The following is a 25,406-nucleotide window of genomic DNA, read 5'->3' as shown; positions in this document are numbered from 1 at the left end:
CTACCTATCATAAATTGTCTAGGTGTTCATATTCTACTTTGTGTATATTAGTTTTATAACTTTATTACTTTGTAGGTTTTATTGAGTTAATAAATAGTTCGTCGTGTTAATATGCATTTTAAACCGTTTCATTGTAATTAGTGGCTTGTTTTCTATTTATGTTGAGCAATAGATTACATAGATATAATTCATATTGGTATAAAATATTTCCTTGATATATAAATATGATATATAAATAATTATTGCTCATCGTTAAATGGCACTGGCAAATCCTTATTGTAGCATAATCACTAATCTTATGACAGAATTCAAAATATTCTGTCTTCTAGACTATTAAAATTATTAATCATTTTAATCATATATAAGATGTGTGATTTGTTTATTGGATGGTATATATTTATATTTATAAGAAATATTAAATTCAATGGTTTCATATGGTACCATTGAATCCTAACTGTTTTTAATTGACAATATTGAAGTTAGTAAACAATATGTATGCGATACAGTAAAAATTTTAAACAATTGTATGATATAATATATATATGATCAGATAACAATTTTATATGCCGTTTAAAATTACTAAATTCACAATTAAAAGAATTGTATTATCATAAATAACATCCCAAATGTTTCAAATTGCTTATATCAATTTGAAATAACAATAAACAATCACTAATATTTAATACAAATCAAAAACTAATCGGATAAAATATTGCAAATTTATTCAATCGGCAAGAATATGCATAATGAAGCAATAAAATACATAGTATCACTATGGGTAAATTATACAATAAACAGTAGACGTTATGATAAAATTTGATGCAACATCGTCAAACCGTAATAGTATTAATATGTTTGTATGCTAAAAATTAATTTAGATACACTTATGCGCTATTACCATCGCACCAAATCTCGGATAATAGAGTAGGCGATGGTTCAGGTGATGAAATTAGCGGGGACTCAATATCCACTTCCTGTTCCATGTTAGGGTCCAAATTTTTGGTTGGCGTTATGGAATATTTAGCCAAGTCGCCCGGGTACAAATAATCCTTCAGGTACTCGCAAATGAAACTAGCCACATTTTCACTCCCCCCTGAACACTCATTTGTACCACTACCATTACCATTTGATTGTAAACGCAGTTTTAAATCCTCTAATTCCAACCTCAGCAACATTGTGTTATATTCATATAATGGCCTAACAAAATCAGGTGCAGAAAAGTAAATGGGCAATAATGGCTGCAGCACTGCGAGTTTTGACTGATTGTGCAGTGAATTTGCATCCCAAAGACACTGAATGTAGTGTCGAAACACGCAATTGTCCTTGTCATTGAACTTTCGACAAATGAGATAATTGCGTTTGGACCAATTAGGGACTGAAGAAGGTCTAAACAAATTTACATTGTCAAAGACGCACCTTAATGCTAATATCAGGCATACAGTATAACGTGTGAGTGTAGTTGACAAATGAATCACCAGATCCCCACCATCCGCAATTAGGTTGATACCAAGAACTAATTGCCCAGTCAAAATAATTTTACTATTAACTTCTGCACCAAAAGGATCTTTGAAATATGGAAGCCCGGCCACAGGATCTATGTATACAAAATTATAACTGCGTTTCGTGGCGTCTGAAAGACTCATTTCCACCTGTATGAATATTTGATTATATTGAAATTATGCAATTTCTCTCAGTCATACAATTTAAAATATATCAAACTAGACACTTACCAAATGCTTATAGGTCTTTCCTTCATTGTAAAGGGCCAATAAGTCCACAATTTTTGAAGAAATAATTTTACCCGAACCTACAAAACTATCCAATGCCTGCATCAAATCCGTTGCACTTTCAAAATGAAAGTTGGTTTCTTTTTCTGGCAAATTGAAACTGTTATTTCTAGTGTATATTATATGTCCTGAACATGAATGCCGTTTGAGTAGGCACGTTGCTGCAAATTTTTGTGTCGTATCATTGGTTATCTCAGCATACTTTGGGTATCTTCCATGCAAGAATTCCCCAGCAGTACCGAATTTTTGCAGTATTAAGGATAAATCAACAGCAGTTGATGATGGTAAAGCTGCAGGGTCGCTTAACATCTCCCCCGAGGCACAATAAATCTCGACGCAATCAGCAAATGTAATAGGATTAATCTCACCGCAAATTTTAGAGTTAATATCTATACAATCATACATTAGGTCGTTATCAACAAAGTAAGACATTTTGTAGCCATTAGTATCCAATGATTTAACTGGCGCAAACCAATTCTCCTTCAAGTAAAGTTGCAATGTTAGAGATTGAAGTAATTTATCAATAACTGCATTTTTACCCTCAAGTACTGTGAAATATTCAAATTTATTACTCCCGTAATTGGAAATATCGCTTCTATTCCTCTTATTGCAAGTTTCAGACCAAGTAACCTCAACTATCGCAAGTGTTGAATTCTTGTTATTTTGCATATAACGCTGTAAATTTGTATATTTAACATAGTGATTAATGCGATCCTGCAAGGTTGAATACCAACGGCAATCCATGTGGCCAATAGAACTGGTTTCGGCACCAGTAATTAATCCATTCATGAATGTAGGGCTAGGCACTAATCTACTAGTTATGGGCAATGGTAATATTTTGTTCTTCTCGATAAACTTCTTGGCGAATTCTCTCTTTAATTTATACAGATTGTTTTCGTCGTTAGGCTGGTTAAATAGTGAAATTGTTTGGCGGAGCCATCGCGTTTGGAATTCTGAGAAATATTTAGCACACATAATGTACTCTGATCTGAATTCATGTGGGATCCATTTAGAAGGTATCAAAGCATTGTTCCCCAACTTACCAATGACATTGCACAACTTAGACAAGAGTGCTGAGCCTATTCCATTGAAACATATGCCTAATACATAAATTTCAGCGCTAGAATCTTTTGATAGCACTGGTTTTACCACTTGCAACCTCTTAAAACATATGGAAAGTATCACAAAAATGGATAGAGATGTGTGCTCGAACAAGGTGAACATTTTAAGCAATAGAACTCCTCCAACTCTCAACATTCCCAAAGCGCACACAAGCCTGTGTTAAACAAGTGTTTACTTAAATTATTAAATTGAATTAAATTAAACTACAACTTTATCAATAACTCGCATGTAGTTATGCAATAAAATCCCCATAAAACATAAATCAAAAAGGCACAACTATGGCACAAAACAGATATACATACTCTGAATATATTAGTTTTGCTGTAAGTATTTCCTGTTGATTTGGAGCATGCTGACAATTGAAAGAGCCATCTGCTGTGACTATATCAGCTAGAAACAACTCCTTCGAGTATTTGTTTGGCCTAGTTGAGCTCCAAATGTATTCTAGATTCTCCTTAATTGTTATGTCCCCCGAATCATCCAATCCTTTTATCCAGTGGTAATAGGTATCCCTGAATAGAATATCCTCCTTAAGTATAACATTATGATTGTTCCCTTCAAAATATGGGTTTAAAGAAGTTGCTTTCCATCGCAATTTTGCACCGCCTAAATCAACCAATAAGTTTTTACCCTTTATGGTATGTAAATAATGATTTAGAGCGGAAATGAATGATCCGGGGCATTCAGCAATGTGAAATGATGAAACGATGTTAGAGACAGGTGGATTACAGAGATCCAGGAGATTGCATTGGAAAAGTATCTCATAAAACTTGATCCAAGCATTTGTGAGCAACTCGAAGGCTTCGCCTTTGGCTGTCTAGTGTTAAACTTATTATACTTGAGCCAAAGTATGATGGATAAGTGATGTATTATCGTGCAAATTTGTATGCCTAGACCACTGACTTATGTCAATTTCATCAAGGCAATTACGTAGCTCATTCAAATTCTTCTTGCACTCCAGCAACTCATCAATTACATAACCATCTGTACTAAATAGACTATGAAATACCTCCCTATTTCACTGTCAATGGTTTGACAAACACAAATCCTATTTTTAAGCTTACATTTGTGACATTGTATAGTGGAAGGTTTAACATAATCAGCGTTAACTAGCAAATTGTTCAAATTTGATTCAAATTCAAATCTCTTAGTTATGAAAGGGACGCTAGTGCTGGAATGATCTGCCATGCAAATAACCTAGGTTATTCAGCGCCACTACAGCACTAGGATGAGTGGAGTGGTTGGGGTGTGTGTACTGGGGGCTGGCCAAGATGTGGGCAGATCTTGCGTTATTGTTACTATAGGCGGCAGAAAGGTCATGTTTGACTGCGGTGCGCACTCTGGATACAATGACAATAGGAGGTATCCTCTATTTTCGTTATTGGAATCTAAAGAATCCCCTATTACAGTGAATTCCAGCAATAAAACTGAAAAAATATCAAATTTTGACATCGATTGTATCATACTAACTCATTTTCACATCGATCATTGTGGAGCTCTGCCTTATTTTACTGAAAACTTAGGGTAAGCACTCAGTACTCATTGTTTCAGCCAATTCTAGGCGATTTGTATATGTTTTTCAACATTTGTTTTTTAAAGAGTAATTTTTATCTAAATTCAATTTTTACTAAAAAAATCCATACATATTATACCCACATTATGTCTAAAATTATTTTATTTCGTTCACCATTGCATCGTAATATCATTACTAAAAAAATCAAAATACATAACACATCCTACTTATATCAAATTCATCGTTTTGATTAATTCCATTGATGACTTTTAAACTAATAATTATCACTACTGTAAACAAAAATCAATCCAAAATTTTTTCATACACTATAATTATTTGCCGATAAAACACTATTTATTTATGTGATCAAAGTGTTAAATGGTTTAGATAAAATTTTTTTAAATAAAAAATGTCTTATATGCCACATAAAACACACAAGTGTTTAAATATGTACATGCTATTGACAGAATTATAAACAGTACCTTTTGTCATTGAAACATTTTCTAAATACACAATTTTCACATTAATATTTCCCAAAATTTAATTTAGGTACGATGGACCCATCTTAATGAGTTATCCTACCAAAGCACTAACTCCTATTCTGCTAAAAGACAGCTGCCGAGTACAATCCCTGAAACATACGAAAAAGAATCCTATAATGGACAGTGATAAATCTTTCATGGCGTTACTTAACGAAAATCCAGCTGCCTCATACGAAGAATCACTCAATTTCACTGAGCAAAGTGTTGAAAAATCGTTGTCTCGTGCTATACCACTACAACTGCACTCTGATACCCATATTGGCGATTTGACAATTAGGCCTTACTATGCAGGGCATGTCCTTGGGGCATCAATATTTGCCGTAAGATATAAATCTCAACTTGTTGTATACACAGGTACTAACTCTTTCAACGCAATACGTCAAAAAACAATTCAATTAGGCGACTTCAATACGATGTCTGATAAACATTTGGGACCGGCAAAGATACCTAAGCTGGAGCCAGATGTGTTGATCTGTGAAAGCACATATGCCACCATTGTACGTCCATCAAGGAGATCAGCGGAAGTGGAATTATGCAAAGCGGTTAAAGATACGTTGGATCATGGGGTAACATACAGAATGATTTAGGGTAAAGTGCTGATACCCGTGTTTGCTGTAGGCCGTGCCCAAGAATTAGCGATCATTTTGGAGTGTTTTTGGAAGCGAGTAAATTTGAACTATCCCATATATTTCGCTGGTGGTATGTCAGAAAGGGCATCTACATATTACAAATTACACTCGTCATGGGCTTCAGGTACGCTTTAATGGATTTAGATGGGCAATTGTTTGAATCTACTTTGATAAGCGCCTTTGATCATGACTTTATCAACGAGAAGCGGCCAATGGTTTTATTTGCTACACCTGGAATGTTGAATGGAGGGTTATCTCTTAGTGTATGCAAGGCTTGGGCACCAGATCCCCATAATTTAATAATAATTCCAGGCTACTGCATCCAAGGGACGGTGGGCAATAGACTCATTATGGGTATCATGATGCATTTACATAGGTGAGAAGTTGATTAAGACCGTCAATGGTGTAATTGATATCAAGTGCAAGATTAGATACTTATCATTTTCCGCCCATGCTGATTCTGCTGGCATTCAACAGTTTATCAACCATGTAAGTTTAATTATAACATATATTCGGCCAAAAAACATTATTTTGGTGCACGGGGAGAGGGATGGAATACAAAAATTTGCCAGGCACATAAAATCGGAATTCGGCATACCAGTAATTATCAATATATCTAGGTTTTCTGCCCTCAAACAGGCCAATCAATTACAATAAAAACGGAATCTAGTGATCCAGATGAAAAAGTATGGGTGGATTATCAACTTTATAATAGCGTGGTAGATAAGCTGGCCCATCAAAACCCGACCCTGACTAGGATCGTTAAAAGTTGGTCTCAATCCCTAGATCTATCTTCCAATGATGCAAACGAAATTCTCGCTAGATCGCAAGAATTAGATATATCAAGTATACATGCAGTAGCACTGCGTGTAAATAATTTACCGTGTTTGTTTTCAGAAATGACTCTAATCAATAGTGCTTTGACTGAGTATAATAAGCAACAAGTATCACCAAAGGAGCCCAAGTTTGATGTAAAATCTATATGGCAAACTAGCGAAATAGAATGTGATATTGATGTGTGGAACAGTGCATTGATGAAACTATCAAACAATTCCCAATTATACCACACCGCACATACATTGCACATTACCGAGGGTTAGTTAATTATCATTATAATTTAAATTTGAATGCTTAACACCCAAATCTTGTACCTATCATATTTCAAATAGAACGCTGCTGGACTGACGGATTTGAGGCTAACCGCGATGGCAAAACTGTCACAATAAAATGGTTACAGATACAAGAAACCGGTTCGTCTATTGCCCCCCATTGCCAATATCTAGGAGAAACCCTTGAACAGTTGCTGATTGGATAGGATTCCTACTTGAACAATTAATCAATCCAATATAAACATTTTAATTAAACACAAATACTGCAATTTATGCTATGTAATTATCGCAATTGACAATTAATGTCGGCTTTAAATTACATGTTGTGCATGTTTGATTTATATAATAATAAACTTGGTTTAGGATGTGGACAATTAAGTATATAAAAGTTCAAATTAAAAAATCAAATTTGATATAAAATGTCATTTAAGCACAGGGATCATGATATTTCAAATCACTGGCTTTGGATGATATAATGTGGTTTAATTACCAAATCAAATCAAAGTATCAAACGCTTCCTTCTTCTTGTAGAATTTAATGAATATCATATAAAATGAGTAAGTTATTGGGACTGCAAGTATAAATATTAAGAACGCTAAGCACTTTGATATCATAAAGCACTCGTGGAAGAAATAGCACAATATGTTGCTCTTTGATAAGTTCCGATAAGGGTTAATTGATTCATCAAATCGCTGTAAATATGTGCGTACTATTTCACCTTGATCATTTACAAGGAGATAAGTAGCTTCCATATGATCTTTATATTCATATTTTATCAGCCCAAAATTGTTGTAAAAGTATGGATCATTGCTATTATGCTTTGCTAATATTGATAGTATATAAGATATCTTGCTGTATTTAATTTTGAAGCTATGCGTCATACTACTAGAAGTTATTTCATATAAATTCTATATTTGATTAGTAATTACCTGATCTCCCTCTATATTTGCATAGTGCACGTCACCGGAGAGAATAACTAGACCTTTGGGCTGCGTTTTAAATAGTAATGTCGTGAGGCGTTTTTGAGCATATGGTAGGAGTTTCCACGACTCTTGGTAATTGCATTTGTTGTATACTTGGATTGAAGATATCAGTATATGAGCCGAGGCTTTCGAATTATGAAGTTGGCCTTCAAGCCATTGCCATTGGGTTTCACCTAGAAAATCCCCCTTGTGTGAGCAATGGAGGTTAAAATATGCATCTATTGAACGCCTGAATGATTCTAAAAAAAATGATATTTTCCCTTTGCCACGATGTGAATGATGTCTATATGGGTCCCTATTGAACCTAACGTCAAGAAGAATGATTTTTACAACGTTATTAGGGTTTTTTGGATCTCTATATTCTATTGAAAAATATACACCGTCTCTATTTCTTCTGTAGTGGTCTTTTGGTTTGTTAATAAAATCCAGAAAGTATGTTTTAGTTAAATATTTGCAAGGGAAGTAGCGGTCTCCATCATTTATTCCTGTGTTAACTCGCCAATTTTAAATATGGTATATAATTTTGTTTATTTAAGTTATTTTAAGTATAATATGTATTTTTACCATAGTCATGATCATCGTATACCCCGTCTACCCTAGTATCCTTAGCGAACTCCACATACGGCTTGTACTTTTTCATATCTATATACGCTTGTTTGACAACATCACAGTTTGTCTCATCTAGCATTACTGAGCATCTTACTGGAATAAACTGCGTCTCCTATCCAAAGAAAGAGATCAGGTTTATATGCTGAGATTTTGTCCCAAATCGTAGTACCTTCTGTTGGCGCATTGCGTAATGAATGGCAGCTACCAAATGCAAGTGTTTTCAGTGCTTTTAGTTCAATTTCGTCTGGTTCTAACGACACTAATTGGTGACCGTATGTTTTTTCATAGTACATAGCCAGCTTCTCTGATTCTTTTAAGTAATCAATGCACATAACGATTGTGAATAATTGCGATATTAAAAAAGGTGCAACATGTAACGTTGACATACTGAATATGTATGTCATTCTCGATATTTGGGTATTATCGAACTGAAATATTTATTATTAATGGCTGAAGCTTCATAGTTAAATTGATGGGGATGCAACTGGTCCTACCATACCCGTATTTAATGACTATACTGAAAGTTTTTATCATATATTATATTTAAAATTAAAAATTGAATGATTTTTACAAAAGGGACCTTAAATTTCACCATGATATTGCAAATCCGTTATGCTTGATGCGTCTTTCTGCAGCCCTTGTTAGTGCTATTTCCAGTCACTATATTACCGGCGGAATCTCCATTTCCAATGCTTGATTTAGTATTATTTTCACTATGTATAGGATTATTGACATTCAATTGCTGTTGGAATTTCTGCAAAAGTATCAACATTTGAATTTTATGATTCAGTTGTACATTGTCTTGGATCTCCGTAGTAACATCGTCTGAATAAGATTTAATGTTGTTTAATTGTTTATCCTTGGTTAAAATTGGCTTTGTAACTCGTTTCCCTTTGCCATTCAGATGCTTTACAGTAGAATATTTATCATTTACTAATTTGTTATCGACATGATCCTCCTTTGTAGTATTTATATTTGAACTATCGGCACGGTTGGTAATGTCATTAGTTGAACCGATTTTATTGGAGTTTCTACAACTAAAATCACTAATTTTTGCATTGGAAACACCTGTTCTGGAAGTTGTAGCATGTTTGAGACTGTTTCTCCTAACTGATACGCTTAACGTCTTAGGCTTCACTGATTCCCTGTCCAGAATCTTTATGTAAGCATAGTCGTCTCTAGACACATGGCCATTATGGTATAGTTCCTTTAATAGAAAAAAAAAGACGCCGCCCCTACTTCTCTTCCGCTTCCCATCCATAGTCATCATCCCGCCCTTTCTATCCACAGCTAGAGCAGCTTCCAAAAGTTTCAAACATAATTCGCTACCAAGACACTTAACCGCCATGGCAATGCTATCAACATTTGGCTCTTCTAGGGAAATTGCTATGGCATTGGCTAAACTTCTATCGCTAACGGTGGGACCCATAGACCCGCCTATGCCATCTATACCCTTTATATTACACTTGTTCTTCTCCATGAATCTAATCAGCTTATCATGGTTTCTGAGTACAGCTAAGTCATAAGGAGTTAAGCCCCAATTGTCACGCACCTTAGGGTTTCCACCCTTTGCCAACAAAAGCTTGAAATTATCTACATGTCCACCAAGCGCTGCAGAGTGTAGTACAGTGCGGTTATTGATGTCAATATTGTCAATTTTGCCCCCATTGTCAATTATATAGTTCAGATACCTGTAATTTTTACGGAAGGCAGCATAATCTAGAGGAGTGAGATTGGCAGAGTCTCTGTCATTAATCGACAATCCATTCTCCATAAGCAACTTTGTCATCTCCACATTGCCCTTTATGGCAGCAAAATGTATGCAAGTGGAATATACGCCTACCCTTCTGCTGGGAGCACATTTGTGTGTTAGGAGAGCCTTCACATCAGCTCCCGCGTCTATCAAAAGTTTTGCCACAATTGTATAGTTCTTAGTCACCGCTATGTGCAAAGATGTCCAAGACTTTAGATCCACCGCATTTACATCGGCACCGCGTGAAATTAGAAATTTAACACAATCCAATGACCCTAATGCAGTGGAATAGTGTATAGCAGACCTACCCACTTGATCAGAATAGTTAACATAAGCGCCTGAATCTAGACAATGAATAATCTCTTCCAGATTACCCCAAAAAGAAGCCTGCAAAAGTAAATTATTCACATCGTTGTACTCGGAACTAGTATAAATTGTGGATAAATTGGAAGTTAATTGACTTGTGTTAGACTCGTGCTGTTTGATGGAAGAACTGACGAAATCATATATATTCCTGTTGATTGAATCTAATTTAGTATTTTTTATAAAGGACAGCTGTGATATAGAGAACTCAAGTCGATCCAATTCGTTAGTATTTTCATTTAAACAAACTCCCTTGCCTGCCTTGTATTTAGTATACTTGTTCAATACATCATCCACACTAATCCCCGAAGATTGTGTTGTTTTGTTTGTGCTCCTACTCACATGTGTAAATCGCTTTGATTTTTGGTTAGTGGTAGAATTTATTATAGACACAGGCATTGCAAAGCACCGTCATGTGGAAACAAATAGTAAAGTTTACTGCAATTGATAAAAAATTGAGCAAACAAATTGTGAAGCTGAAAAATAACCTATCAATTGGAACTAGAATGATAAAGGTAATAGCTAGAAAAAATAGGTATGTGTAAATAGTATAATGGGGTGTTACAAGGAATTCAATGGTACACATAGGTCTATTTCATTCAAACTAAACTAATTTGCACATCAATAGCCCTTACACAGTATTGAATTATAAAAAATCACTTTGGTGATTGATTAAGTAGTCCTTACATTTCCCAACAGGCGATGTCTACTAATGGCTACCATAATATGGACATTTTTTGTAAGCAGCTAAACGCTCCTGGATTGATTTTTATTGCTATAATAATTTATGCATATTCACAAAATAACTCCCTTATACTCCGCACTTATAACAATGATTTTTGAAATATTTCCTTGTCCGGTGCATTCGAATGCCCCGTTCGCATTCCATTCAAATTTTATTGTATACCATAAAAACATACTAAACTCACTTTCCAAATGGCCAATTTAGGTATAAATAGCCATTTAGAAATTTAAGACTTGAAAAACAGCGGTTATTTACGGCACCTGTATGCATCAATGCATCATCTTATACACATGCAAAGCACGATTCCACGGCACGACAGTCAATTAGAGTGAACTATAAAAACGAGTTTATAACACACTCCAGATATCAATAGAATTAGGGATGCATATCAACTACAAATTAATTATAACCGGGTTAGTATCCATCGCATTGGCTACTTCAATCACCCTTGCCGTCATATACTTGCCTAACCGCTCTTGTCCAGGAAACAATGGCGTTGGCGGTGGATCTGGTGATAATAACAGTGGCATAATTCCAAATGATCCACACCCCTGTTGTAACAATCTTAGACAAAAACCCCAATACCAAACCAAGCCAGAAAATGAACTAGTCAATGATGATAGAGATTTGAACTTTAATAAGATCAGAGGTGGCAAGCAAATCATCACCTTTACTGTCCCTTCCATAGATGATCTCAAGAATAAAAGATTATCCGACTCTGAATTCATTTTATCAGAAAAGGCAAATCCATTGATTTCCTCCGGCGACAGTAAAAACGTTATTGTATTCGAAGTAAAAAACGATAATGAGAAGTTAATGGGTAGTGTTGAAGTTGGTCAATGGGAAGTTACTATCACCACATCATGCATCAGACGTATCGTTATTTTCGATTCCAATGAAGTTTCAGATAACATTCCCATGTATATATATATCGTGGACTACTTTGAAGGAGGTAATAGCACTGTTTCAAAATTCTTTTTCGCGAATAATAGATGGAACGCTGATTTCACCAATCACACACCTAATGCTGCTTAACCACTTGGTAGTTTGTGCATATATTTGGGTTTATCGCAAAGTGCGGTTGAGAAACAACACCGCCACGACATAACTTATTGCAGTAATATCCACACATTTTCAACAACGCAATTCTTCAAATTAATTGTGCCCACTACATAATGAAATGTTACATTAGTTTAGTTGTGAATTATTGTGTTTATAAACTTTAATTATATCTATAACATTACAACTATGCTTGTTATTAATACTTTCAGTAATACCAGCTTTGAGTGTATTGGGACGATTCTGCACATGATCTATAAATTCAAATGATCCCCCGCCAATGCCAAAATAAAAGCGTTTAGTGGCAAAATAAGCAATTCCAGTTGCGGATAAATACTTTTCTAGTATATCTACAATATTACTGTATTCTTGTGTGCGATATAGCGTCTCCGATGAAAGTATGTAATCAAATACCAAACCGTTTTTAGGATTACGAATGAGTTTATCCCATGTGGAGCAAGTTAAACTAATGCAATTTTGTGGACCTTTATCGCATAAATTACCGAACCATTTGGATTTAATCATCTTATCTAATAATACATCCGTAGTTAGTATACTATCATTTAAATCGCTGCCAATAATGTTAACGAGTGTTATAGGATCCAGATTGACTAATTTTTCAGGAGAAAAATTAGTCAAGTCATTGGATTCCTTTATACATGTGAACCAGTAATTTAGTATGAAATTGCTGAGCACAGACCGCTCTAGCACCTCTTGGTTCATGTCCTGGAAACATACTTCGTACCCTTTTAGAAATGCCAACAGACCTACGAACCCACATCCGCAGCCCAAATCCAACACCTTGCCCTTAGTACTATTAGACGCAAGATGAGATTGTAAAAATTTCAAAAAATGCCAGTTGGACTCCCATATGGCAAATCCACCCTCATACACTCCATTTTTGACCTGAATGATATGATAATTACCAAAATTTGAGAATCCTCTTCACTAGATTCTACATACAATATGTCTGAGTTTGATTGATTCAGCATTAATTGTGTATTAAATGAAATACTATGAATGGAATGTTCTAGAAGTCGTTTGTATTGTACATTATCCGTATCCAAATCGCACAGATACGCATTCCTTAGCAATTTGTATAGATCTAACGTGACATTCATCTATTTGCTACATTCACAAAATCCGTATGCTATGAATAGTGTAAATTATGTTTGCCATAGGGGTGACACCCCAGCGTCATGCGCAGAAGAATTTGACCTTAATCATGATTGACACACACTATATACTATTAAACTACAACAAAATTTTATAAATGACCGCAGATTTTAACTAGTTATAATTCGCGAAAGCTAAATGATTGATTAGTAAGTTAGTCATCGCATACCCAAAAATTTTCGTCTCCAACTCCGTCCTTATAACAATCTCTCGTACGTTGTTTATTTAACTTCTTAAGATAAGAAGTGTGTAAATCTCGAACCTTGCTAGTAATTTCGTCGAACTTTATGTTCCAGCAGGTAACTAGAGCCACCAGATATATCGAGATTGATATAGTCTGTATTGTTACTAGTGATGACTGAGCCGAGAGGATGGAGTCCCAAATGGAAGATGAGTAGCGTAATATTGTGGAGTAGTGCATAACAACAGTAGGAAGGGACATGAAGGCGATTGGAATTTTGGTTGGTGCGTTTATGCAAATCATCTAAGTCAGTGATATCCATACCAAGATACAGACTAAAACTGCCTGTTGCACAAATGATGAGCATATAACCTCTAGTAATACCAGTGAAAGTGTATATGCCGGATCGATATTCACCTTAAGTAGTACCAGGCCTATTAGTTTCAATACAAGACATATTGCGATGGAAAAGGGGAATAACTTGGGGAAGGAGTTAAAATTGATATACATCCCAATGGCAATTAATATTGCAATTTTAGCAAGTCTAGATAAATTAGTTACTTACTGATTGGAAAAAGCGGTCAGTACATCGAATATTCTGGACCAAGGGAAGTCTCTCATACCGAATAGCTGAAAATACCACCTGCTGTCAATACCACAGTGCAGAATTATGAAAAACCACAGGCATGGCACTAGAATTTCAAAGTTATCTACCCTCTTATTGGATATATATCTGGTTTGTAATGACTTATTAATATCCTCCCGAGAGATCAGTATTAGAATGACAATTAGACATTTTGAAACAATAAAGTACTTGAAAAGGTGCAACTTATTACGGAAAAGTAAAAACTGGGCCATCAAACCAAATAAAGCCTTATAAGCGAGCACTTCGCATACAACTAACGTCTGTTTATCAGTGCTTAATTCCCTTACATCACAATAGACTCTGACATCACTAGCAGAGCTTTGTCCAACAATAGAAAATCCAACCAACAATATGCCAAAAAATTTGATATATTGCAAATTTTCGTTGAGTTTGAGCAATTCAAATGGCATGATCCAATGAGTAATTGTGATTATCTGCAGTCCTATAAGGGTTAGCAAATGTGAAAGAATTACCATCTGGGACTTTCTATCACTTTTGTATACGTGCGTATCAATTGGGTATTCACTAAGGTCAAATTGTAATTTAAATTTCCCCTTCTTTACAAAAACTGCAATGGAGTTTAGTAGAGAATGCATATAATAGTTAACTAGTGAAATTGCATATTTAAAGCGATAATAGTTTCCAGTGAATGTAAAGCTTAGTTTGTCGTAAAAAAGGGCCCAAAAAAATTTCATTGCCCAAATTAGTGATAGTGATTTAAAAGTATTCGCTTTGCGTAGATACGATATGTTTAGATTAGAAACTTGTTGTGATGCCCATGCTAAATAAACTAGGAAAAGTGCATCGGCAGATGTCAAAATCACTCTAAAAATATATCGTACAGGGTCAATAATATTGCCTGAATTGAGTTTCGCATCTTTATTATATGGAAGACGCTCGCTTTTCTTTGACAGAATCATTTCGCACCAAGATATATTCCCCTAGCCATACAATTGTTGAATGCAATTAAAATCCATATGAAATGAAGTATTTGGCTCGCAGCAAACAATGTGACTGTCTATGCGATATATTCGTAATTGCTGTTAGAATAACACATATTATATTGCCCCACCTAGACATGTCACAACTGTTAAGTGCCTATCATAGTTAGTCTGCCTGTTGTATGCATAAGTTTATGTGGTCAAATGCAGATTTTAAGCTAATATTGTAAAAAAATTTACAATATCCCTAATATTTTTTGCTTCTCATAAAAATTATTAATTTACACTCACATAATCCACACTTTGCTAACTTATTAACTGCCTATTATTAACCTATATGTTATAATGGCCATTTCTGATCATTTTAGATTGTGCGTTTTACAAACTATTGCATACTTTCTTGTTATACATACTAGTATGTTGTCGTTCTTTATGTGATACAATAGTCAATGATACACATGCGCCAACTATCGAATATATATTGCATAAATCAAGTAGTTAGCTTACATTTTTAAATTAATTTTTATTTTAAAAATTATTAACAAACACTCACGTATTTGACAATAGTACATACATATGGCACAAGCGATAGATGAATTAGCCATTAATTTCTACGCATTTTTGATACTTTAAGAGTAAATATTTCCTATTAGTGATATAATTAATGTGTTAATCAAACCAATTGCAAATATGTGTCATTCCTGTTCCACTGGCTGTTCATCAGCCTTAAGTTTGATTAGATCATCTATACGTAGAATGGTAATTGCAGCTTCTGTAGCGAATTTGATCGCCTTAATCTTGTTAATAGAGGCTTCTAGGACACCTGCTGCCAAATTATCCCTCACTTTACCTCCCAACAAATCCAATCCGTACCATTTAAATCTACGATCGGCCGAGGATTCCTGGACAAACTGAGATTTGGCATGGTAGGCACGCAGTTGGGCCATTAGTTCAGTTGCATCAAGGGCCGCGTTTACTGCCAAAGTTTTAGGTATAACGAGTAATGCACTGGCAAATTCCGCTATGGCCAATTGCTCCCTGGAGCCCTAGGTATTAACTTTCACTTACCAATGTCCTAGCAAAATCTTCCAAATATATCGATAAAGCAGTTTCAACGCAACCACCGCCTGGGACTACCGAATTGAATTCCAAAGCACTTGATACCGAACATATGGCATCATGCATAGATCTTTCCGCCTCGGCCACCATAAAATCGTTTGCACCTCTTAAAATTATAGTGGAAGCTTTAGTCGTTTTATTACACTTAAGGAATATATAATCCCAATCGCCTAATCTCTCCTCATATACGCTACTGCAACTACCTAGCATTGACGGATCAAACTTTTCATCCCCATCAATATTTACCATTGTCAAAGCAATTGTAGCCCCAGTTAATTTGGCTATTCTCTTTAAATCTTTTTTGGGCACTCTCCTAACCGCAATAATACCCGCCTCTACGAAGTATTTTAAAGCCATGTCGTCAATTCCCTGTGTTGTAAACACAACGTTCGCTCCTGTGGCAATTATTTTCTTGATCCGCTCCTTTGTAATATCCTTTTCTTTTAATCTCATTTTTTCTAGTTCATGTGGATCTGTTATATTAAGTTGCACGCCAATTTGCATCCTGTATTGCCTCAATGGGAAATCTAAGAGTGCAATTTTTGCATTATTAACCACCATTGGCATGCCCTGAGCAGCCCTAGACATCTTAATGGCATAACCATCCACTATGAATGATTCTTTTGAACTCTTCCCTTGTGCAGTTATAATGTTAACTGCAGACACTGGATATTTAACCTTATCCGCATCTCCAACCTAAATAATAGAGTACTTACCTGCTTAACTGACATGAGAGCTTGTACTACTAGAGAGGCAAAGTGGTCGCTATGTGAGCCAATGTACTTTGAAGAAAGGGTGGTTTTGGCAATATTCACAATTACATCTTTGCCCATCTTATCCAAATCCTGAGATAAATTCCCCTTTATATATTTGACGCTTTCTTTAAGCGCTAGTTTGTAACCACTGATGATGTTGGTAGGATGGATATCATAGGCCAGTAGGTTGTTGGCACGCTTAAGCAGTTCTGCCGCTAACAAAACCACAGAGGTAGTACCATCACCAACCTAGATGAGATGGTAAATAGTAATAAAGCTTTTTATAAATTTTGTTTAATTCATCATCCTAACAATGCTCGTCTAGCAACATTAATAGATTGGAAACATTAAAACATCGTTTTTACACCAATAAGTGGGATTAAAAGTGTTGTTTTTAATGAGTTTATATAATTATCCAATAATGAACTGTCTATTATACAACGGTTACTAAATACTCATTAATATACATTATCAATATTTATATTAATCATTGTTAATTGATAAACAACAATTGTAGGATTATTATGAAAAAAATGTTTGTGATGAAGAATGCAATAAATTAATAACATAATTTGATTTTCCCAATGTATTATATAGAATCTAATCCTACCTCTTTGTCCTGTAGTTCAGATAAGTCTACCAGTACTTTAGCTGCCGGATGTTGCACCTCCAACTGCTTAAGAATCGTTGCACCGTCGTTAGTGACCGTAACATCTCCCATCTCATCTACCAGCATTTTGTCCAGCCCTTGCGGCCCTAGCGAGGACTTGAGAACGTTGGCCACTGCTTGTATAGCCGTCGCTAAATCAACAATTGGATTACCATTTGCCGAGCGTAACTCCGTCCCGGTGATCCTTTCACCGATTATTCCACTCAACATTGGTAAGCTTGCATTCAGTTTAGTGATGCTAGTATATATTGGGCAAATCATAGAGACCAAGGACACGGTAACTCATGTTACTCATTAATAGCATATTTTATATGTAATTTTGTATATTAATGTAAGCGATTTAAATAACTGATATACTATAGATTAATTTGTTAAATTAAATAATTGTTTCAAGATTCTAAGTGCTAATCGTATATCATTTTACGTGTATACTTGACATTCAAATCGTCATATTCGGTGATTTTTATAACTTAAAAATGTTAAGCAGTTACACTTTAAACCTTTTAATATAATTATCGTAACTATTATATATTAGCTTATACTTTTTCACTAATGTAATGATAAGTTCTTAATATGATAGTGCGAACAGTGTATGTTTTATTGTGATGGAATTATTAAATAATTTGTAATCGTTACAAGTGGTTTGGCTGATAATATGATATGATGACAACACGACGGGCGAACATAGGTTTATATAACCCCTGATGACGATTGTCTGAGCACTAATTACAATGTGAATGAATTTGAACAAAAAAATTGCTTTATTAAAACTAAAATATTAAATGAGATCCAAATTAAGGCATATAATTGAGAAATTATATTGTGTTGTGAAATTAATAACAGATGAGTTTCATTCATTCCTAATATAAGCATACATAGGAAGTAAGTATTTGAAGTAAGAATAAAAATTATAAATTGACAACATATAAAGAAATGCCGCCTTAACACCAAAAATTATGATGATATCGCTTCGGACTAGAGTGTATGAACACTGATTAGTTGTTTGATCTGAATTTAATATTATTTACACAAATTCAAACATAAATTACCCATGCATAATGCGTTAAAATATTATTCAGCAAAAATAGCCGGCTGTAAATTGACTGCCAGGATTTACAGTGGTTTTAACTTGCGATATCAACTAGTAACACTAATTAGTGTTGCGTACAGTAAACTTAAACCCTATAACTTGTAGAGCATAATCTATATTTGGATTGCAGAATGCATCTATTAATTCTAGGAAAACATAGTTCTAGCATAGTTTTGACTATATTTTTATAAAAATACATATTTTGAGCGTTTTAAAATATAGCATTCCTGTATCAACTGTCTGTGGTATCATTTTTTTCATGAGGTGGAGTACTTTCATTTTGTATTTCTGTGTTTAGGTTATAATGTAGGGTAAATTATCATTAAAATTGTCAAAAATATGTGCTATAGTGATTAGTGATATGGGCAAAGACATGGCACCTTCTCATCATCCAAATCAAAGTGTTCAGAAAATCCATCATCCATTGTTTCAGTTATACTGCAATCTTTCACATTACTAACGTCTTCCATGCTTGTTAATTCATCCAGCCCATCTAAATGACATTCAGCAACTTACCTTTCTTTGATATACAAGTTAGTATATGCATCACTAAGAAAAATATACCAGTTAGGAAGTATAAGGAACCTAAATAAAATATTATTTAACCTATTGTAAATATTATTATCATAAATGGTGTCGATTTGCCACCAAAAATTGTCGTTGTTACCAGTGCAATTCCCTTTTCCGCATTCCATTCATTCGAAGGCCATGTGTTATTTTTAACATTTAAGTAGTATGTACCCGCTGGTATATCCTGCTCAATTATACCATATAGCACTTGGAAATTGGGACCAAATGCACTAACATTCCAACGCCTCAATCTGATATTCATGGGATCTATCCAAACCAATTTATTCTCATCATATTCAAATAAATTCCTGAAAATGTCACTATCTCTAGAATCAACAGGCATTGTATGTTCATAACAATTTTTGAGGTCAGAATTGGTACAAATTCTATATTCATCAGTCATAATGGTAGCGGATGAAATACCACAAGGGTAGATGTCTCTGTTGAAAATATCCATATCCATTGTTGTCATATCGCAAATTTTATCCCCTTCATCACCCGGATATAACGTATTCTTGCCGTTAAAACATCTAAAATCCACAAGCTCACGAAGTTTGTTAACTGCAAGACATCTGTTTTGATCTGATATATTGTAAATCGAATCATTTGTATATTTCTTGTGTGATGCATAAAAATTTGTTATACGATAGTACATATATACTGGTGAATATAATGTCTGTTTTACCTCAAATTTAATGGGATCGGTTTCAGATTCTTTGTATTGTATGAATACAGTATCAATTGTTCTACCCAAAAGTGCCATTGTAATGCCAATCGCCAACATGAAAGTGCCTATAGAAAGACAAATAACGACGGAAGGGATAGGACGATAGATTATAAAAGCAAATTTGTTACGATTTAAATCTAGCTGTTTAATCTTTTCCATGTTATTTATATGGCATGAGTCTAGGGTACTCCAAATGCTTGTTTCACCATTATTCTCAGTGTATAGCGATCGTTCAGATTGGATTATAGGAACATTAATATCCACTGAATTGTTTTTAGCCTTCGAATATTCATTGCTAATACTGGAATCGTTATTTTCTTGAGAAGTATCTCGGCTGTTATCCGGAATATCCATTTTAGCACACATCCACAAATGGAAAGAGAATTATACACTACTAATATATTCTGTGTCAATTTTTTATCTCACAACTGTGAGATAAAAAATAATACAATTAGTTACATTGATTAATGTAATTTATGGGAGACCCCCATAATCCTTGTATGTTATGGTACCTTCAGTGTAGTATCATTTGTAATACTTGCCACATCATTTCAAAACGCATCTTGGCTTGTATTACAATTCAAAATAGATGTATTAGATTTGTTTTTAATTTGGAAAGCTTTCTAAAATTTTCCTGATTTCCCATTTATTTTTTAATTTTTTCCGAAATAGTAAAATTACTATACATAATGATCTTTCAGTCTGATAATTTTGAATAAATCATAAAAATTCCATTTAATAGTATATATTTTGTGTAAATATAACTCAATTTTTTCTCTAGAAAAGTTTATTCAACAAAATACTATGAAAAATAATAAGACACTCGGGATTTGTTCCATATTAACTTGTACTTAGATGTGTAATAATTATCCCAATTACATCATGTATATAATCGTCAAAATTATTACTAATTTAATTATTTCACCAATATATCTGTTGAATGAATTAGTCATTACAAACAATACCTGAATTACGCATTATAATGATATATACAAATAAATGGTCTACAGGATAAATTTTATTATATAATTTTAAATCATTAATATGTAATCTAATATGAATAATACAATTTATTACCAACATCTTCCTTGAGCAATCCTTACCAAATAACAATACATACCAATCAACAATCAATGACCCCTAATATATAATCATTTCCTTCACTAGTCGCAATTATAGTCTAAAGTAGCCCTAATACAGAATGTATAGCGTTTTTAATCTATTCAACGAGACACAACTGCATCTAAAATTAACATTATATAATTTATATTAATAAATATTAATATAAATTAATGCAAAATTTTACTTATAATAATGCGACCAATATCCTAAATATTTTCTGACACAATAAAGAAGACCACCTTAAACAAGTACTACAACTTTTTGTCCATACGATCGATCAATATTATAATAAATATTATTAATAGTTTTAAAATCACCAATGGTTATATTAGATTATTTAGAACCTCAATCAACCCACGAGAATTTGGCATATTAATTTTTATTTTATATATCACATTAAATCTTACTACAAAATATCTACAATTCAATATTACATATTGGAAATCTACATGATATAATCTATGTATATAATTTGTTACAGAAACTCATCAAACTATAATAGTATATACATAATTAAAAGAGCGTCTAACTTACAGTATGGAATATACATAATTGTTAATAATCATATTTTGATATTACCCATGAATATCTTATGCGCCAAGGGCAGTGTAAATTCAGCGAATTGCAAATTCACATCATTAAACCTACACTCCAAAGCACTGCTATCGCGCATAGAATACTTCACAAAATTTTCAATACTCCTCCAGGAAACGACAGACGATGGGCTACCCGAAGGAGTTACTTTAGTAAATGCTATCAAAGATTGCAATGGGTCAGCGGTTATCCATAATAAAAATATAGTAGTGACTAAAGATGCCAATGTATTAAGATTATTCACCTGAAAATTCATTATCTGAGGATTATTCATTTGGGAATTCACAGTTAACAATATCTTAATTAGAGGACTGACAAGATTCACTCGGGGCAACGATGATATTACCAAATTCCACAAAATATTCAACGCAATACAAACATACTCCACATTATTTGTTGCCTGCAGGAATTCGGCAATTTTATTTAGTGCAAGATCCAATTGTTTATATGGCAATAGGGTAGAAACTCTCAAGTCTCTCTTATCATTCACACTAATTTTACTCATTAATGAGCCGTGAACTTGCTTCTCAATCTTACTTAATATGTTACCAGCCTTGATAGATCCCAAAACTGCCATGGATGATGTTATTTTTGCACACACAAGTAGCCAGTCGCATTTCCATTTTAGCAATCCAATTGAACCGCCATGATTACCATTAATTGTATTGTTGGTCAACATATTGAAGGGGATGATTGTAACATCATTAACAGCTGCATGATCTCCAACTAGATCCTTGAACTCAGTCTCATTCATTAAAAAAGGCAATATCTCATTATCTGTACTTTGATTATGCTTAATACAGTTAATTACTTGAGTGAGAGTATATTTTTTAGACAGACAGGCTGTCAGACGGGTATATGCATCATCACTATCACCAAACAAGTGTATTGAAATTAATTTCGCTATAAAATGTGAAGTTATAATTTGACCAAATTTATCAAATTGATTACTTGCATTAGTTATATTGTCAAAATTGATTCCATTAAAATTCTCAGCCATTCTATTTATGAATTCATAGAAACCAACGCTGTCAGTATCAGTATTGTCAATATCATCCAATTCACCACTTGAATTTATTAATTTATTGGAAAATACACTCAAAAATGTGGGAATGTCGTTAAATTCACTCACTTTTAGACTAATTCTCCTAATCGCATCTTGTAATTGTGGTGTTACTGTACCTATTTTTTCATCATTTACGTTTACACCTTTGCATGCCAAATCGCTTATACTTAGATTTGTCAAGTGTAAATGCCTGTAATACTTAGCGTTGATTCTACGATCAATGTAAAATTCTAATAGGTGTCTTAACACCAACTTCAAAAGGGGAATCTCTAGTTTTGATTTATTGATATCATATTGTATATTAACTGCCACCTTAACATTAGGAGAAACTGGATATTTTTTGGAAAATATATACTCCAACGGCTTGTTAATTTCGTCGCAACAACCGCTCAATCCTTTGAGTGTTACTATTATGCGTTTGACGCCAAGGCACAGTGAAATAATGCTAACAATGTTATATTTGCTAAACTTAAAGTTGTTACCTGCGTTAACAAATGGCACAGTTTCTCCACTTTTAATGTCCCGGTCCATTTCAGAGTACATCGATAAAATCAATGATAAATAAGAAAGTTTTGCTGAGGGATAGTAATGAATAGTTATATGACATAGGAAATCTAGCAAGGCTAGACCCTGCTTATTATCTGCTTCCATAATTCCGAACAATACCTTGGACACCCCCAGCTGTTGTGTATCATTATAACTCATTTCTGGGAGTGTTAGGTAGAATTGTTTCGATTCATTCAGATCATATATGTGATTATCCGGTAATTTATTCAAATATTCGCCATTTTGAAATGCCGTGACATCTGGGTCATCACTAAGTAATCCTTTAATACCCAACTTTAACAGAGTGCAGCGGTGAAGTGATATCCAATGAATAAAAAGCGATAGCCTTGCACTAAACAAATATGCGAGGGGAGCTTTTGTTGTCATTTCACATAGGAGTCTTACCAAAACTCCAGCAATACCCTGTTGCAGCTGTTCATTTGTAACATTTGTTTTTGTCAAATAATTTACTATCAATGGAGCCAAGTAATAGCTCGTGTCTATATGATCCAAATTTGTCACGCAATATGGTCGTAAAAATTGTCTAGAAAATACAGTGTATAAATTATCCATTTTAAGACTATAATCAATGGTGTCAATCTCACGATAAATACGAAATTTGTCAAAATGATTGACATTGCTACTCATTATATCTAGCAATTTGACCCTATTATCATCAATACAATCCTCAACTAGTGGTTTCCATACATTAATCTGTATCGTTTGGAGACGGCAAATTTCGCCCAAAATATGTATAACACTTGGCCCCAAAGTCAAAATATGGAATTTAGCTGGTGATAACCATAATTGTACAATAGCATTTGTAGCCTCAGCCCTAAGCATCAAGCTAGAATCACCAAACCTTTCATCTTTTGCTAGTGATACGAACAAAGTAAATGCAGTCTTTGAAGCTTGATGGTATTTTGCTAAGATTGATAAAAACTGCCTGCTGGTCCTTATTAGCGATAATAAAAATAGCAACGAGTTGGAACAAAAATGACAATTTTCACCAACCGTTGATGTGTGTAGGTGAGCCAATTGATCAGGTGATGATAAAATAATTTGGACAAACAAAGCCTCTGTATGCGGAGTTTCTTGAGATATAAATATTGGCAACCAACGATCTGCTAACCGACGTAATGTCTCAATGGGCATATTACCATGTTTAATAAATTCAACTGCGATTTGAGAGAGTAGTGACAGGTAGTAATTGGAAAGAGATGAAAAGAGTGTTTTTACCAGTCTCAAAAATGAATTTTCAGAACAAGACAAAGTTTTGTACAACAACATTGTTAACAGCTGTATTGCTGTATCATTCGATATATTTAATAGTGAAATTAGGTATTTTGCATAGTCATTTAACATATGCGTGCGAATGTCCCTGAAAACAATCAATTTCTTATTAGACATCTTGTTTTCATGGTACAAAAAATGCCACTTATTTGTATTACTGATGGTTGTGTTTTCTGATTTGGCGAATTGCCAAATCACACTCCTAGCATTAACATTTGAGTCTAGAATCAGTATGTTATCTCGGTATTTAATGATAGATTGGAGACTTCCACCTTTGCGATAGTGGTAAAATAACAAGACCCTTAGGGAATGATGGTAAGCTTTTAATATTTTGTCGTGAAATTCGTTAGGCGTATGAATGGGACCAAAAATTGACGGTATGGCAATACCGCAATATTGTATTATATCAAATACATTTCGTATTTGTTCATTAGGCTGAGTGAAGGTGTATTTTTCTATTCTGTTTAGTAATGTGTCAGGTACACCAATTTTGTATTGCTGGGATATGGAAAACTTGGAAAGCCTTAGTGATGGCGCAGGAGGCGGTGGTATTGGGGGTCCAATCACTTGCCGCTTGTTGCCCATCTTACAAACTTTTTATACAAATTGTAACTAAAATTACTATTTACTGTGCAAAATTATACCATATTCACTATTCTTGTTGTAGTGCCATACAATACAATAATCACCCTATAA

The 25,406-nt window shown here is 34.1% G+C and overlaps 10 protein-coding genes across 10 annotated transcripts; 2 read left to right on the top strand and 8 right to left on the bottom strand.

Moving 5' to 3' along the window:
* BMR1_02g01785 (Cap-specific mRNA (nucleoside-2'-O-)-methyltransferase 2) lies at positions 885-4,097 on the bottom strand (the record flags this gene model as incomplete). Its single annotated transcript, XM_021481513.1, has 6 exons — positions 885-1,649; positions 1,731-3,063; positions 3,212-3,515; positions 3,540-3,726; positions 3,748-3,898; positions 3,919-4,097. The coding sequence occupies 6 exons, from the start codon at positions 4,095-4,097 to the stop codon at positions 885-887; spliced, it is 2,919 nt and encodes a 972-aa protein (XP_021338148.1).
* On the top strand, positions 4,138-6,908 carry BMR1_02g01780 (integrator complex subunit 11; the record flags this gene model as incomplete). Its single annotated transcript, XM_021481512.1, has 8 exons — positions 4,138-4,433; positions 4,972-5,318; positions 5,364-5,530; positions 5,552-5,717; positions 5,738-5,947; positions 5,970-6,193; positions 6,214-6,688; positions 6,763-6,908. 8 exons carry the CDS (start codon positions 4,138-4,140, stop codon positions 6,906-6,908), a joined length of 2,031 nt encoding a protein of 676 aa, XP_021338147.1.
* On the bottom strand, positions 7,197-8,680 carry BMR1_02g01775 (alkaline phosphatase D; the record flags this gene model as incomplete). The annotated part of the gene is made up of 4 exons (XM_012792667.1): positions 7,197-7,610; positions 7,632-8,170; positions 8,250-8,366; positions 8,389-8,680. The coding sequence occupies 4 exons, from the start codon at positions 8,678-8,680 to the stop codon at positions 7,197-7,199; spliced, it is 1,362 nt and encodes a 453-aa protein (XP_012648121.1).
* A 224-nt stretch (positions 8,681-8,904) lies between these two features.
* Positions 8,905-10,809, bottom strand: BMR1_02g01770 (26S proteasome non-ATPase regulatory subunit 10; the record flags this gene model as incomplete). Its single annotated transcript, XM_012792666.2, has 1 exon — positions 8,905-10,809. The coding sequence occupies one exon, from the start codon at positions 10,807-10,809 to the stop codon at positions 8,905-8,907; it is 1,905 nt and encodes a 634-aa protein (XP_012648120.2).
* Positions 11,537-12,190, top strand: BMR1_02g01760 (hypothetical protein; the record flags this gene model as incomplete). Its single annotated transcript, XM_012792665.1, has 1 exon — positions 11,537-12,190. One exon carries the CDS (start codon positions 11,537-11,539, stop codon positions 12,188-12,190), a length of 654 nt encoding a protein of 217 aa, XP_012648119.1.
* Positions 12,191-12,343: 153 nt separating this feature from the next.
* BMR1_02g01752 (Histidine protein methyltransferase 1 homolog) lies at positions 12,344-13,335 on the bottom strand (the record flags this gene model as incomplete). Its single annotated transcript, XM_021481511.1, has 2 exons — positions 12,344-13,120; positions 13,141-13,335. The coding sequence occupies 2 exons, from the start codon at positions 13,333-13,335 to the stop codon at positions 12,344-12,346; spliced, it is 972 nt and encodes a 323-aa protein (XP_021338146.1).
* A 209-nt stretch (positions 13,336-13,544) lies between these two features.
* Positions 13,545-15,137, bottom strand: BMR1_02g01751 (conserved Plasmodium membrane protein, unknown function; the record flags this gene model as incomplete). The annotated part of the gene is made up of 3 exons (XM_021481509.1): positions 13,545-13,874; positions 13,896-14,115; positions 14,137-15,137. 3 exons carry the CDS (start codon positions 15,135-15,137, stop codon positions 13,545-13,547), a joined length of 1,551 nt encoding a protein of 516 aa, XP_021338145.1.
* On the bottom strand, positions 15,854-17,963 carry BMR1_02g01750 (T-complex protein 1 subunit alpha; the record flags this gene model as incomplete). Its single annotated transcript, XM_021481508.1, has 5 exons — positions 15,854-16,204; positions 16,227-16,973; positions 16,994-17,281; positions 17,643-17,833; positions 17,855-17,963. 5 exons carry the CDS (start codon positions 17,961-17,963, stop codon positions 15,854-15,856), a joined length of 1,686 nt encoding a protein of 561 aa, XP_021338144.1.
* On the bottom strand, positions 19,146-20,455 carry BMR1_02g01740 (ALA-interacting subunit 5; the record flags this gene model as incomplete). The annotated part of the gene is made up of 3 exons (XM_021481507.1): positions 19,146-19,285; positions 19,309-19,377; positions 19,399-20,455. 3 exons carry the CDS (start codon positions 20,453-20,455, stop codon positions 19,146-19,148), a joined length of 1,266 nt encoding a protein of 421 aa, XP_021338143.1.
* BMR1_02g01735 (hypothetical protein) lies at positions 21,774-25,295 on the bottom strand (the record flags this gene model as incomplete). Its single annotated transcript, XM_012792661.1, has 1 exon — positions 21,774-25,295. The coding sequence occupies one exon, from the start codon at positions 25,293-25,295 to the stop codon at positions 21,774-21,776; it is 3,522 nt and encodes a 1,173-aa protein (XP_012648115.1).

This window comes from Babesia microti, chromosome II (genome assembly GCF_000691945.2).
Source record: "Babesia microti strain RI chromosome II, complete genome".
Taxonomy (NCBI): Eukaryota; Apicomplexa; class Aconoidasida; order Piroplasmida; family Babesiidae; genus Babesia; species Babesia microti.
The sequence above is the reverse complement of the archived record's forward strand: the minus strand, read 5'-3'. Positions and strand labels throughout refer to the sequence as shown.